We start from the raw sequence: 16,349 nt of genomic DNA on the forward strand, positions 1-16,349 counted from the left end.
TCTCCCTCTGTCATGTCATGACTCACTGCAGCCTGGCTCAAGTGATCCACACACCTCAGCCTCCTGAGTAGCTAGGACTCATGCTCTACCATACCTGACTAATTTTATTTTACATTTTTGTACAGACAGTGTTTGGCTATGCTGCCTAGGTTTTTTTTGGGGGTTTTTTTTGTTTTTTTGTTTTTTTTTTTTTTACATTTATATAAATGGAGTGATTTGTATCTTGCTTCATGTACTCAATCTATAAGATTCATAGTGCTGTAGTTCAGGCATTCCCATTGCTGAATAGTTTCCATCGTATAAATATATCACAATATATTTCTCAATTATGCTATTAATGAACAACAGGGTTGTTGGATTATTGTAAAAATGCTGCTATGCCGCTCCTACATGAGTGGGCCCAGTGCCTGCATCAGCTCTTCGAGCTTCTCCCTAGTGGGCAGCAGCAGTTTCCGGGCTGGCCTGGGCAGAGGCTATGGTGGGACCAGTGGCATGGGAGGCATCACCGCTGTCACAGTCAACCAGAGTCTGCTGAGCCCCCTTAGGAGGTGGATCCCAACATCCAGGCCGTGCTCACCCAAGAGAAGGAGAAGATCGAGAACCCCACCAACAAGTTTGCCCCCTTCATCGACAAGGTACGGTTCCTGGGGCAGCAGAATAAGATGCTGGGAGACCAAGTGGAGCCTCCTGCAGCAGCAGCAGACGGCTGGGAGCAACATGGACAACATGTTCCAGAGCTACATCAACAACCTTAGGCGGCAGCTGGAGACTCTGGGCCAGGAGAAGCTGAAGCTGGAGGCAGAGCTTGGCAACACGCAGGGGCTGGTGGAGGACTTCAAGAACGAGTACGAGGATGAGATTAATACGCGTACAGAGATGGATAATCGATTTGTCCTCATCAAGAAGGATGTGGATGAAGCTTACATGAACAAGTTAGAGCTGGAGTCTGGCCTGGAAGGGCTGATTGACGAGATCAACTTCCTCAGGTGGCTGTATGAAGAGAAGATCCGGGAGCTGCAGTCCCAGATCTCCGCCACGTCTGTGGTGCTGTCCATGGACAACAGCCGCTCCCTGGACACGGACAGCATCATCGCTGAGGTCAAGGCGCAGTACGAGTTTGCCAACCGCAGGCGGGCTGAGGCTGAGAGCATGTACCAGATCAAGTATGAGAAGCTGCAGGCACTGGCTGGGAAGCACTGGGATGACGTGCAGCATACAAAGACTGAGACCTCCGAGATAAACTGGAACATCAGTGGGCTCCAGGTTGAGACTGAGGGCCTCAAAGGCCAGAGGGCTTCCCTGGAGGCCGCCATCGCAGATGCCGAGCAGCCTGAGGAGCTGGCAGTTAAGGGTGCCAACGCCAAGCTGTCCGAGCTGGAGGCCGCCCTGCAGCCGGCCAAGCAGGACATGGCGCGGCAGCTGCGTGACTACCAGGAGCTGATGAACGTCAAGCTGGCCCTGGACATCGAGATCGAGATCGCCACCTACAGGAAGCTGCTGGAGGGCGAGGAGAGCCGGCTGGAGTCTGGGATGCAGAACATGAGTATCCATACGAAGACCACCAGCGGCTATGCAGGTGCGCTGAGATCGGCCTATGGGGGCCTCACCAGCCCCGGCCTCAGCTACGGCCTGGGCTCCAGCTTTGGCTCTGGCATGGGCTCCAGCTCCTTCAGCCGCACCAGCTCCACCAGGGCCGTGGTTGTGAAGAAGATCGAGACCTGCAACGGGAAGCCAGTGTCCGAGTCCTTTGACGTCCTGCCCAAGTGAACAGCCGGGGCAGCCCCTCCCAGCCTGCCCCTCCTGCGGCTGCCCCAGAGCCCGGGAGGGAGGCCGCTGTGCAGGAGAGCACAGGGAACAGGAGACCCACCTGAGGCTCAGCCCTGGCCCTCAGCCCACCTGCGGAGGAGTTTACTGCCTGGGGATACCCCCTTGCCCATGTCTCCAGCTACAAAACAATTCAATGGCTTTTTTCTTTTTGTGTGTGTGTCCAAAATAAAACCTCAGCTAGCTCTGGAAAAAAAAAAATTGCTGCTATGATTGTTCTCATATAAGCATTCTGGCGAACATGCCACAAATCCTCTAGGGAAGTGATCTCAAATTATTTTTCTCATTTACCTGTAAAAGACTCTGTGTCCTTCCACACATTTAAATAAATAAGCTTATTATATTATATTATATATATGACAAGATATCAAGCAACATTTTTTTATGGCAGTTTTAGGTTTACAGAAAAATTGGGTAGAAAGTACAGAAAGTTTCCGAGCACCCCTCTGGCCACACATGCACAGCTATTCCCACTATCAACATCCTGCGCCAGAATGGTGCATTTGTTACAATCAATGAACCTACACTGACAGATCATTATCACCCAAAGTCTACAGTTTCCATTAGGACTCACTCCTGGTGTTCGTGCTATGACTTCCTTTCTTTCTTTCTTTTTCTTTTTTTTTTCTGTGTGTGTGTGTGTGTGTGTGTGTGTGTGTGTGTGTGTGATGGAGTTTTGCTCTTGTTGCCCAGGCTGGAGTGCAATGGCAGGATCTCAGCTCACTGCAACCTCCACCTCCTGGGTTCAAGCGATTCTTCTGCCTCAGCCTCCTGAGCAGCTAGGATTACAGGTGCCCACCACCACACCTGGTTAATTTTTGTATTTTTAGTAGAGACAGGGTTTCACCATTGTTGGCCAGGCTGGTCTCGCACTCCTGACCTTAAGTGATCTGCCTGCCTCAAGTGATCCGCCCGCCTCAGCCTCCCAAAGTGCTGGGATTATGGGTGTGAGTCACCGTGCCTGGCCTAAAGTCGGTTCTTTGTAGGAATATATAGTTGGGTCTTGTTTTTTGATCTACTCTGAAAATCTTTTAATCAGTATATTTAGACTATTGACATTTAAAGTGATTATTGATATAGTTGGATTAATATCTACCATATTTGTTTTCTATTCATTGCCCTTCCTCTTTGTTCCCATTTTGACTTCCACTCTTTTGTTTGTTTGTTTGTTTTTGAGACAAGGTCTCAATCTATTTCCCAGGCTGGAGTGTAGTAGCATGATCACGGCTCACTGCAGCCTCGACCTCATGGGTCCAGGTGATCCTCCCACCTCAGCCACCTGAGCAGCTGGGACTACAGGTGCATGCCACTATGCCTGGCTAATTTTTGTGGGTTTTTTTGTTTTTTTTTTTGTTTGTTTTGAGAAACAGGGTTTCACTACATTGCCTAGGCTGGTCTCAAACTCCTGGGCTCAAGTGATCTGTCTGCCTCGGCCTCCCAAAGTGCTGGGATTACAGGCATGAGCCACCCTGCCTGGCTGCATTTTGTGGTTTTAACTGAGCATTTTATATGATTTAATTTTCTTAAAATATCAAGAAAAATAGTAACTTTATAGTGGAGAAATTTGTGATCAAAGTTAACATCACCAGTAAAAAGACAAATAGATACCATGTGTCTCCTGACGTGATCATTGAGAAGGGCACAACGTCATTTATCTGGTATTCCTGCCAAAAAATGCATAACTCAAATTAATCATGAGGAAACATCAAACAAACCCAAATTAAAGGACATTCCACAAAGTAACCTGACTGTACTCTTCAAAATGTCGAGGTCATAAAAGATAAGGGAAGACGGAGGGAACTGTTTCAGTCATAAAGAAGACGTGACACATAACAACTGAAGGTAACTCATGGTCCAAGATTCTCTTTGCCTATAATGAATGTTATTAGGACAACTGGAAAAATTTGAATAAGACCATTTAGTATAAATATCAGCATTAGTTTCCTGATTATGATGTTTACATTGTGGTTCTGTAACAGAATGGCCTTATTTTTAGGAAATCTACACTGTATTTTGAGATAAAGATATTGGTAGGTAGGTGGATAGAGCAAATGTGGTAAAAGGTTAACATCTGAGGAATCTGAGTGAGGGTATATGGGAATTCTTTGTAGTATTCTTGGAACCTTTCTGTAAATCTGAAATTATTTCAAAATAAAAAGTTAAAAAATTCTGAAGGTACTTAGAGTCCTAGTATTTAGATGGTATTAGAGAAGAGTGTTGTAGTAGTTGTGTTTTTAAATGGCAATGTTTATAGAACTCCAGAGATTATATCCTTTGCAACTATTCAATTTACAATGAAAATGTTAGATATCAACCTAAAAATGTGAGAATTTTTAGGCCAGTAAAACTTCTGTATACTACAATGGTGGATACATGTCATTATACTTTTGTTGTCTAAAGTCATAGAATGGGCTGGACGGTGGTGGCTCATGCCTGTAATCCCAGCTACTTGGAGGCTGAGACACAAGAATCGCTTGGACCCGGGAGGCAGAGGTTGCAGTGAGTGGAGATTGCATCACTGCACTCTGGCCTAGGTGACAGACTGAGACTCTGTCTCAAAAAAACAAGAACAAAAAAAACAAAAACAAAAACAAAAAACAGCCAAGTGCAGTGGCTCACACCTATAAAAGTTAATCAAATTAGTTCTTTTATTTTTTCCTCCAGTGTGGTTATGTTATTCATTTGAAATACATTTTGTTTCATTTGTTTCTTTATATTGCATCGTAGGTTCCCCCCTCATTTTTAGATTTTTACTTGTTTTTGTTTCAATTTATAAAACATATAAATTAGCATGGTTTTAAAACTCAACTGTACAAAAAGGTCCACTCAGCAAAGCGTCTCTTCTGTTTCCCATCCTCTGTACCTCACTTCCACTCCCACATTCTTTCTACCCCATCTGACCCAGTACGGGTCACCAGTGTCATTTCTTTCTTTCTTTCTTTCTTTTTTTTGAGATGGAGTCTCACTCTGTTACCCAGGCTAGAGTTCAGTGGCGTGATCTCGGCTCACTGCAATCTCTGCCTCCCAGGTTCCCTGCCTCAGCCTCCTGAGGAGCTGGGATTACAGGCACATACCACCATGCCCAGCTAATTTGTGTGTGTGTGTGTGTATTTTTAGTAGAGACGGGGTTTCACCATGTTGGCCAGGCTGGTCTCGAACTCCTGACTCAAGTGATCCGCCCACCTTGGCCTCCCAAAGTGCTGAGATTACAGGCATGAGCCACCGCACCCAGCCCAGTCTCAATCTCTCCCTGCCTCCCTCCCTCCCTCCCTCTCTCTCTCTCTCTTTCTTTCTTTCTTTCTTTCTTCTTTTTCTTTCTGAGACAGAGTCACGCTCTGTCGCCCAGGCTGGAGTCCAGTGGCACAATCTCAGCTCACCACAACCTTCACCACCTGGGTTCAAGTGATTCTCCTGCTTTAGCCTCCCAAGTAGCTGGGACTACAGGCGTGCACCACCACACCCAGCTAATTTTTCTACTTTTAGTAGAGATGGCGTTTAACCATGTTGGCCAGGCTGGTCTCGAACTCCTGAGCTCCTGACTCCTGATTCACCTGCCTTGGCCTCCCAAAGTGCTGGGATTACAGGTGTGAGCCACTGCACCTGGCCCTGGTCTCATTTATTTCTGGTCTCTCTATTTTGTTATTTTTGCACAAATGAGTAGGTATATGCATATTTTCTTTTTAAAAATATTTATTTATTTATTTATTTATTTATTTAGAAGACTGTCTTGCTCTGTCACTCAGGCAGGAGTGTAGCAGCATGATCACAGTTCACTGCAGCCTCAACCTCTTGGGCTCAAGTGATCCTCCCACCTTAGCCTCCCATGTAGCTGGGACCACAGGTGTGAGCCACCACGCCTGGCTAATTTTTTTATTGTTTGTGGAGACGGGGTTTGATGGTGTTGCCCAGGCTGGTCTCAAACTCCTGAACTCAAGCAATCCTCTAGCCTCAGTCTCCCAAAGTGCTGGGATTACAGGTATGAGCCACCTTGCCCGGCCCACATTTTCTTGTTTTCTCTTTCTCACATAAAAGGTAGCATATTATAGATACTCTTTTGCACTTTGCTTTTTTCATGTAACACTGTATATTGGTTGGCTGGCACAGTGACTCATGCCTGTAATCCCAACACCTTGGGAGGCCAAGACTGGTGTATCACTTGAGGCCAGGAGTTTGAGACCAGCCTGGGCAACATGTTGAGACCCTGTCTCAAAAAAAAAAAAAAAAATTGAAGTTAATAAGACCTAAAACCTGTTAGAAATATGAGTAAAAGACGGCCGGGCATGGTGGCTCACGCCTGTAATCCCAGCACTTTGGGATGCCGAGGCGGGCAGATCAAGAGGTCAGGAGATGGAGACCATCCTGGCTAACACAGTGAAACCCCATCTCTACTAAAAATACAAAAAATTAGCCGGGCATGGTGGCGGGCGCCTGTAGTCCCAGCTACTCGGGAGGCTGAGGCAGGAGAATGGCGTGAACCCGGGAGGCGGAGCTTGCAGTGAGCTGAGATGGCACCACTGCACTCCAGCCTGGGCGACAGAGCCAGACTCCGTCTCAAAAAAAAAAAAAAAAAAAAAAAAAAAAAAAAAAAAAAAAGAAATATGAGTAAAATACATGAATAAATACATCACAAAAAAAGATTTTAAAATAATCTTTTTTTTTTTTTTTTTTGAGACGGAGTCTCGCTCTGTCGCCCAGGCTGGAGTGCAGTGGCGCGATCTCGGCTCACTGCAAGCTCCGCCTCCCGGGTTCACGCCATTCTCCTGCCTCAGCCTCCCGAGTAGCTGGGACTACAGGCGCCCGCCACCATGCCCGGCTAATTTTTTGTATTTTTAGTAGAGATGGGGTTTCACTGTGTTAGCCAGGATGGTCTCGATCTCCTGACCTCGTGATCCGCCCGCCTTGGCCTCCCAAAGTGCTGGGATTATAGGCCTGAGCCACTGCGCCCGGCCGCTAAAAATACCTTAAACGTGAAAAAATGTTCAACCTCACTCATAATAAGAGAAATGCAAAGAAAATCTACTCTGAGATACCACTTCTCACCCACTAGATTGGTAAAAATTAAAAATCATGACACATTCTGATGGTGAGGCTGTAGGGAAATACATACTCATACATGGCTGGTGGGAATGCAGATTGGTACAGCTCTTACAGAGGGGGATTTAGAATACTTATCAAAACTACATATGCATTTGGCCGGGCACAATTGCTCACGCCTGTAATCCCAGCACTTTGGGAAGCCAAGGCGGGTGGATCACTTGAGGTTAGGGGTTCAAGACCAGCCTGGCCAACATGGCGAAACCCAGTGTCTACTAAAAATACAAAAATTAGCCAGGTGTGGTGGCATGTGCCTGTACTCCCAGCTACTCAGGAAGCTGGGGCAGGAGAATTGCTTGAACCCGGGAGCAGAGGTTGCAGTGAGCAGAGATCATCCCACGGCACTCCAGTCTGAGTGGCAGAGGAAGACCCTGCCTCAAACAAAACAAAACAAAACAAAAACAACAACAACAACAAAAAGCAAAAAACCCAATATATACTGGAAATAACAACTATTCATATGGATTATTTCTTACAGTTTCATGGTACTCATCTGTGTGGATTTACCATAGTTTATTCCATCACTTTCCTGGCTATGGCAGTTAGATTGCTTTCAATATTTTGCAATTACCAGCAGTGCTGCAGTGAATAACCATGTACATGTTTTTGTGTTGTGGAAGCATGTCTTCTAGAAATGGGAAGATAGATCAAGAAGTAAATGCATATGTCATTTTTTTGTTTTTGTTTTTTCGTTTGATTTTTTTGAGACATGGTCTCACTCTATCACCCGGGCTGAAGTGCAGTGGCGCAATCACAGCGCACCGCAGCCTCAAATTCCCAAGCTCAGGTGATCCTCCTGCCTCAGCCTCTTAAGTAGCTGGGACTACAGCCATGCGTCACCATGCCCAGCAAATTTTTTTGGTATTTTTTATGGAGATGGGGTTTCACCATGTTGCCCAGGCTGGTCTCAAACACCTGGACTCAAGTGATTCACCCTCCTCAGCCTCCCAAAGTGCTGGGATTACAGGCATGAGCAACCGCGCCTGGCCAGATACATATGTAGTTTTGGTAAGTATTCTAAATCCCCCTCTGTAAGAGTTGTACCAATCTGCATTCCCACCAGCCATGTATGAGTATGTATTTCCCCACGGCCTCACCAACAGAATGTGTCATGATTTTTAATTTTTACCAATCTAGTGGGTGAGAAGTGGTATCTCAGAGTAGATTTTCTTTGCATTTCTTATTATAAGTGAGGTTGAACATTTTTTCATGTTTAAGGTTATTATCATATCTTTTTTTTTTTCTCTGAGATGGAGTTTTACTCTTGTTGCCCAGGCTGGAGTGCAATGGTGCAATCTCAGCTCACTGCAACCTCCACCTCCCGGGTTCACTGCCTCAGCCTCCCGAGTAGCTGGGCTTACAGGCCTGTGCCACCATGCCCAGCTAATTTTTGTATTTTTAGTAGAGACAGGGTTTTGCCATGTTGGCCAGGCAGGCCTCAAACTCCTGACCTCAGGTGATCTGCCTGCCTCAGCCTCCCAAAGTGCTAGGATTACAGGGTGAGCCACTGTACCCGGCCTTCATATCTTTTTTGTGATGTATTTGTTCATGTCTTTTGCCCATATTCTAAAAGATTTTTGGTCTTATTCACTTTAATTCTTTTTTAAGGCAGGGTCTCACTATATTGCCCAGGTTGGAGTGCAGTGGTGCAATCTTGGCTCTCTGCCTCTAGGACTCAAGCGATCCTCCCACCTCAGCCTCCCAAGTAGTTGGGAATACAGGTGCACGCCACCAAGCCCAGCTAATTTTTGTATTTTTTGTAGAGCTGGGGTTTCACCATGTTGCTCAGGCTTGTCTCTAACTCCTGAGCTCAAGTTATCCGCCCATGTTGGCCTCCCAAAGTGCTGGGATTATAGGCGTGAGCCACTGCGCCCAGCCCACTTTTTTTTTATTTTTTAAATAAAAGATGTGTATACTTCTTCTTCTTTTTTTTTTTTTTTGTAGATGGAGTCTTACTCTGTCTCCCAGGCTAGGGTACAGTGGTGTGATCTTGGCTCACTGTAACCTCCACCTCCTGGGGTCAGGTGATTCTCCTGCCTCAGCGTCCCAAGTAGCTGGGATTACAGGTGTGCACCACCACACCTGGCTAATTTTTGTATTTTTAGTAGAGATGGGGTTTCACCATGCTGGCCAGGCTGGTCTCGAACTCCTGACCTAGTGATCTGCCCACTTCGGCCTTCCAACGTGCTGGGATTACAGGCATGAGCCACCTCGCCCAGCCTAAAAGATGCATATACTTTTTTAAAGGAAGTTAATAATAACTATCACTTAAACATTTCTTCTTTAATTCATTTTCACTTCATTTTAAATGAAAATTCATAAAAAATTTCAGATTCAGTAAATTGTCTTTATGAACTTAAAATAACTATTTCCAACTTAAGCATATTAAACTTTTCATTATCAAAAAAACATTTTCAGGGTGGGTAAGGGTTGAAAATTTTCCTACTGGGTACAATGTTCACTCTTTGGGTGATGAATACAATAGAAGCCCAGTCCCCACCATTGCACAATATACCTGTGTAACAACCTGCACATACACCCCAGAATCTAAAGTAAAACAAAATAGGCCAGGCGCAGTGGCTCATCCCCGTAATCCCAGCACTTTGCGAGACTGAGGCGGGTGGATCACCTGAGGTCAGGAGTTCGAGACCAGGCTGGCCAACATGGTGAAACCCCATGTCTACTAAAATACACACACACACACACACACACACACACACACAAAAGTAGCAGGGTGTGGTGGCAGGTGCCTGTTATCCCAGCTACTTTGGAGGCTGAAGCAGGAAAATTGCTCGAACCCGAGAGGTAGAGGTTACAGTGAGCTGAGATCGCAACATTGCACTCCATCCAGCCTGGGCGATGGAGCAAGACTCTGTCTCAATAAATAAATAAATAAATAAATAAATAAATATAATAAAATAACATTTCTCCATTTTGACCAAGAAAAAAAACATGTAAAAATGGTTGGAAGGCCAGGTATGGTGGCTCACACCTGTTATCCCAGCACTTTAGGAGGTTGAGGCAGGTGGATCACTTGAGCCCAGGAGCTCAAAACGAACCTGGGCAACATGGTGAAACCCCATCTCTACAAAAAATACAAAAAATAGTTGGGTGTGGTGGCACACACCTGTAGTCCCAGCTACTTGGGAGGCTGAGGTGGGAGGATGGATGGCTTGAGTCAGGGAGGTGGAGGTTGCTGTGAGCCAACATCATGCCACTGCACTCCAGCCTGGGCAAAAGAACAGAGCCAGACCCTGTCTCAAAAAAAAAAAAAAAAAAAAAAAAAGGTTGGAAAAGAAGAGTTGGAAAGGAATGAATGATCACTAAAAAACTCCAACACTCAGTGCAGTGACGAAAGTTCTTCAGAGCAAACTGTAGAACTAGTCATTCCTTCAAATAATAGCATATCTAATATATATATGAGAGAAACTGTAAAAACAAAATAAATGAAAACCATACACATATATACATATTAGCTGAATAGCGATGTTCTATTCTTCATTTAATTATAAAAGGCCTCAAAAGAAAACCTGCAAACTTAACCAATCCCCTCTGCAAATGTCTCTTGTGACTTCTTTACAGCCAGACTTGCTGAATTCTCCCAATATTGGGGAGATCCTCTGCCAATGCTGCTGTCAATCACAGTCAAGTTACTGACACTACAGTGTAAGGTTATTAAGCCTTCTAATACTTTGGCAAAGAATAGTACCAATGAGATAAACTTGCACATAGTTACCAAGGCAACTGGCAATTTTGATAACATAATTTTTGTGTGTTTTTTTTTAAGACTTATGTTTGGCACACACAGGTTATAACTGTGACTACCTTGATTCATCAATCTACGTAATTGTTCTGCATTACTTTAGTCTATGCATGGTATCAATATAATCAGATGCTGCAACATTTAATTTAAAACTCTGAGCCAGTGTAAGTAATTTATGTTCGAAAAACAAAACAAAAACGGTGACCTGGGCCAGGCGTGGTAGCTCACACCTGTAATCTCAGCACTTTGGGAGGCCAAGGCAGGCGGATCACCTGAGGTCAGGAGTTTGAGACCAGCCTGGCCAACATGGCTAAACCCCGTCTCTACCAAAAATACAAAAATTAGCTAGGCGTGGTGGCACACGCCTGTAGTCCCAGTACTCAAGAGACTGAGGCACGAGAATTGCTTGAACTCGGGAGGTGGAGGTTGCAGTGAGCCGAGATGGTGCCACTGCACTCCAGCCCGGGCAACAGAGTGAAACTCTGTCTCAAAAAAAAAAAGTGAACTGGGCACAATAGCTCACACCTATAATCCCAGCAACTAGGGAGGCTGAGGAGGAAGAATCGCTTGAGCTTAAGAATTAGGGGGCCCAGTGAGCTATGATGGTGCCATTGCACTGCAACCTGGGTGCAGAGTTTGTTTTGAGACCCTTACTCAAAACAAACAGAAACTCTGGTTATCTATCACAACTAAAATTCAGAACTGATTTGCTTGAGCAAATAAAATACATAAGATAATGCTATCTTGTCAGGTTCTCGAACCCAAATATTGAAACCACAGGAATGTCAATAGGAAAATGCACAAAATAAATCAAAGGATAACATATCTTAATTATTCTAAAAATTACTCATGGCTTACAAATGTAATCCAGCATTATTAATTAGAGAGGTTTTGAAGTTTTTTTTTTCTTTTTTTAGGCAAAGTCTCCTTCTATCAGACTGCAATGCAGTGTCGTGATCACGGCTCACAGCAGCCTCTACCTCCTGGGCTCAAGTGATCCTCCCACCTCAGCCTCCCAAGTAGCTGGGACTACAGACATGCGCCACCACACCCAACTAATTTTTAGATTTTTTGTAGAAATGAGGGCTCCCTATGTTGCCCGGGCTAGTCCCAAACTCCTCAGCTCAACTGATCCTCCTGCCTTGGCCTCCCAAAGTGCTGGGATTACAAGTGTGGGCCTGAAGTATGTTTTATTTTGAGACGGAGTTTTACTCCTGTAGCCCAGGCTGGAGTGCAATGGCGCGATCTCGGCTCACTACAACCTCCACCTCCCAGATCCAAGCAATTCTCCTGCCACACCCTCCTAAGTAGCTGGGATTACTGGTGCATGCCACCATGCCCGGCTAATTGTTTGTATTTTTAGTAGAGATGAGGTTTCATCATGTTGGCCAGGCTGGTCTCAAACTCCTGACCTCAAGTGATCTACACGCCTTGGCCTCCCAAAGTGCTGGGATTACACGTGTGAGCCACTGCGCCTGGCCCTGAAGTATGTTTTGATTACCAATAGAGCTAGTTCTGTCTCATACCTTTTTTTCAATAGCACTTCCGAGTTTGTTTTTGCATGTTTATTTTTCCATATGAACCCTAGTATCAAATTTTGGCATTTTGTGGGATTACAATTAAATATATAAACGAATTCAGAGAGAACTAATATTTTAATGTGTCAATCATCTTATCCAAAAGTAAGTAGGGCATAATGACTCACCCATGTAATCCCAGAACTTTGGGAAGCCAAGGCAGCCAGATCACTTGAGGCCAGGAGTTTGAGATCAGCCTGGGCAACAAGGTGAAACCCTGTCTCTACTAAAAATACAAAAAACTAGCTGAGCCTGTGGCTCATGCCTGTAATTCCAGCTACTTGGGAGGCTGAGGCACAAGAATTGCTTGAATCTGGGAGGCAGAAGTTACAGTGAGCTGAGATTGCACCACTGCACTCCAGTCTGGGTGACAGAGCAAGACTCTGTCTCAAAAGAAAAAAAAATTTTTTTAAAAAGGGATATCTTTCCATTTGCTTATGTCTACCTTTGTATTTTTCAGGAAGTATTCAAATGTTCCTCGTATAGAATTTGCACATTTCTTGTTAAGTTTATTCCTAAGTGTTTTATCTTCTTTACTGTTATCATAAGCGTTTTTTTCTCTACCATTATATTCACTAACAGATTATTGTTTATATACCTGAAGGCTATTGGTTTCTGCCTGGTATAATTTTGTATTCGCATCTTATTGAGTTCTTTTACTGAATAAGTTAGTTTTATTATTAATTTTCTAATGTTTTCCAGTAATAGAATTATATCAAATTCAAATAAAAGTAGTTTTACTGTTTTACTTCTAATTCTTATGCCTATAATTGATTTCTCTTGTCTAATTGCATAGGCTAAAAATTAGTATTAGCCTATGTTAATAGTAATGGAGCTAGTGAGCTACCTTGCCTTGTTCCTGAACTTAGTAGAAATGTCTTTGATGTTTCTTCATTAAAACACTGGCTTAAGAATTAAGGTAGATGCAATTTATCTTATTAAGAAGTATCCATCAGAACTTCTACTTCTGGCTGTAATGGAATAACTGTGACTATGAGGGAGGAGAATAGGGAATTAGAGTAACCAAGGGTTAAGATATAAGCAAAAGAACAGCAGATGCAGCCAGTTCTAGGCAAGATTAGGCAATACACAGGCCACATCCTCACTCCTGTGATAACAGGACAGAAGTCTCCACTTCAGCTTCTGATTGGTCATGGGCCAGTCCATAGGGCGTAACCAATTGGAGGCCTCTACAGGGCACCTAGGGGTGTTACCAAATTCTTTTAACTTAATAAAAACCCTAAAGAACATTGTAACTCGGGCTCTTGAGCCACTTGCTCGAGCCTGCTCCTACTCTGTGGAGTGTACTTACACTTCAATAAATCTGTGCTTTCATTGCTCCTTTCTTTGTTTCATTCTTTTGTTGCTTTGTTTGTGCATTTTGTTCAATTATTTGTTCAATGCATCAAGAACGTGGACAACTCACAGTCAAGACTTTCCATCTGGTAACAACCAGATATGACCTCCTTCCATAAACAACTAGAAAACTGGACAAAATCCCTTTTGCAATTGTTTTCAGTCATTGAAAATAGGCAGCATGAGACTGTGATCCCTACGAGAAAGGAAACAAACTTGGCAAGCACTTCAATGGTTTCTACTTTCTAACAGCAAGGAAGGCAAACCAAAGAAGAACATGATGGTTAAGAAGGATAAAAAGACTGAGGTACATGAAATTTGTAAGACAAAGTACTAGAGAGGGGGAAGTGTCTCTGAGAGAGCTCTAGAACAGTACTTATCAAACTTTTTTTTTTTTTTTTTTGAGACAGAGGCTCACTGTTACCCAGGCTGGAGTACAGTGGCACAATTATGGCTTACCACAGCCTCAACCTCTGGGCTCAGGTGATGCTCCCACCTGAGCCTCCTGAGTAGCTGCGATTACAGGTGCCTGCCACCACACCTGGCTAATTTTTGTATTTTTTGTAGAGACGGGTTTCACCATGTTGCCCAGGCTGGTCTTGAACTCCTGGGCTCAAGCAATCTGCCTGCTTTGGCCTCCCAAAGTGCTAGGACTACAGGCATGGGCCCCTGCACCCAGCCATAATTTTTTTCTCATTATCATCCCTCCCACTGAAAGAACCTTTTCAGACATATTTTCCTAATTGTCCCTCCATGAAATTTTAATACCACAGGTATGCTGTATATCTGTTATGTACCATATATACGTCTGTGCTTTATACATTAAATGAGTAAAATTTTTTCACCCTCCCAAACAGATTTTTGCCCCTTTGGGGGAAATATTATTTTGTCGAGAATGAATGCCCTAGAATAAATTCTACTCTAAACCCACCCTAAAATAGCTTAAAATATACCTCAGAAGGATTATGGTGATCCGCTTAATTTTTCTACCTGCCTGAATAAAACCCAAGACTCTTTAAAATAATATAAAAAGTCCAGTTATTCAACAATGTAAAATTCTTTACTAATCAAATTTAGACATATGAAGAAGCAGAGAAATATGGCCCATAACAAAAAGAAAAATCAGTCAGTAGAAATAAATCCAGAAATGGCAGAGATGATGGAATTAACCAGCAAAGCAGACCTCAGGCGAGCCCCAGCGCTGTGCTGGTCTGCAAGGCTACAAGTGCAACCCTGCACAGTGCCAGCTGTAGTGGCCACTGGAGTGCCCATGTCACCCCTCCCCCAACTCCAAGCAGCCTAGCACCTAGAGAGTCTCCTTCTGATGAGGGGAAGAGAGGGAAGAGGAAGAGCAAGAGACTTTGCCTGGTAACCTAAGGAATTCTCCCTTATCTTACCCAAGTTCACCAAGGTTGTATATCTAGGAAGCGTCAAGAGTCAGAACATTCCTGGGCTTAGGACATCCCCTAGTGCTAAAATGCCTGCAATGACTGCAGATGTAGGTCACAACATTCAATCCCTTTCAAACTCATCGAAAGCCCTATCAAAAAGAATAGGTACAAACAAGCCCAGATTGCAAAGATTGGAATAAATACCTAACTCCTCAATGATCAGACATCAACAAACATCCACCGACCAGGCACTGTTGCTGAGGCAGGAGGAAAAAATATATATATATAAAATAGATAGATAGATAGAGCCGGTTGCAGTGGCTCACGCTTGTAATCCCAGCACTTTGGAAGGGCGAGGTGGGCAGATCACGAGGTCAGGAGATCGAGTCCATCCTGGCTAACACGGTGAAACTCCGTCTCTACTAAAAATACAAAAAATTAGCTGACCACGGTGGTGGGCGCCTGGAGTCCCAGCTACTCGGGAGGCTGAGGCAGGAGAATGGCGTGAACCCGGGAGGCGGAGCTTCCAGTGAGCCGAGATTGCACCACTGCACTCTTGCCTGGGTGACAGAGCAAGACTCTGTCTCAAAAAAAAAAAAAAAAAAAAAGATAGAGATATAGATATTTAATTTTTTAAATGTTCAAATAGCGGTCTTAAGGAAGTTCAACAAACTTCTAGATAACACAGAGAAGAAATTCAGAATCCTATCAGAAAAATTTAACAAAGAGATTGAAATAATTTTTTAAAAAGCAGAAATTCTAGAGCTGAAAAATTCAATTAACAAACTGAAAAATGCAGCCAGGCACGGTGGCTCATGCCTGTAATCCCAGCACTTTGGGAGGCCAAGGCGGGTGGATCACGAGGTCAGGAGTTCAAGACCAGCCTGGCCAAGATGGTGAAACCCTATCTCTACCAAAAATACAAAAATTAGCTGGGAGTGGTGGTGGGCACTTGTAATCCCAGCTATTCAGGAGGCTGAAGCAGAGCATAGCTTGAACCTGGGAGGTGGAGGTTGCAGTAAGCCGAGATCGTGCCACTGCATTCCAGCCTGGGTGACAGAGTAAGACTCTGTCTCAAAAAAAAAAAAAAAAGAAAAAAAGAAAAATGCATCAGAGTCTCTCAGCAGCAGAAGAAAGAACTAGTAAGCTCAAAGACAAGCTACATGAAAATATACAGTCAAAAGAGAAGAAAATAATGAATTAAAAAATGAATGAAGCATGCCCGCAAGATCTAGAAAATAGCCTCAAAAGGGCAAATCTAAGAGCTATTTGCCTTAAAGAGGATGTAGAGAAAGAGATTGAGCCAGAAAGTTTATTCAAAGAAATAATAACAGAAAACTTTCT

General features: G+C 43.9%; 1 protein-coding gene across 1 annotated transcript; it reads left to right on the forward strand.

The window, feature by feature from the left end:
- Nucleotides 1-369: 369 nt before the first annotated feature.
- LOC129045253 (keratin, type II cytoskeletal 8-like) lies at nucleotides 370-1,767 on the forward strand. The gene has a single exon (XM_054503788.1). It carries the CDS (start codon nucleotides 370-372, stop codon nucleotides 1,765-1,767), a length of 1,398 nt encoding a protein of 465 aa, XP_054359763.1.
- The last annotated feature ends 14,582 nt before the right edge of the window (nucleotides 1,768-16,349 follow it).

The sequence above is a fragment of the Pongo pygmaeus genome, chromosome 1 (assembly GCF_028885625.2).
Source record: "Pongo pygmaeus isolate AG05252 chromosome 1, NHGRI_mPonPyg2-v2.0_pri, whole genome shotgun sequence".
NCBI lineage: Eukaryota > Metazoa > Chordata > Mammalia > Primates > Hominidae > Pongo > Pongo pygmaeus.

Coding starts and splice junctions, on each gene's coding strand:
- LOC129045253 (XM_054503788.1), top strand. CDS start 370: ATGCTGCTATGCCGCTCCTACATGAGTGGGCCCAGTGCCTGCATCAGC.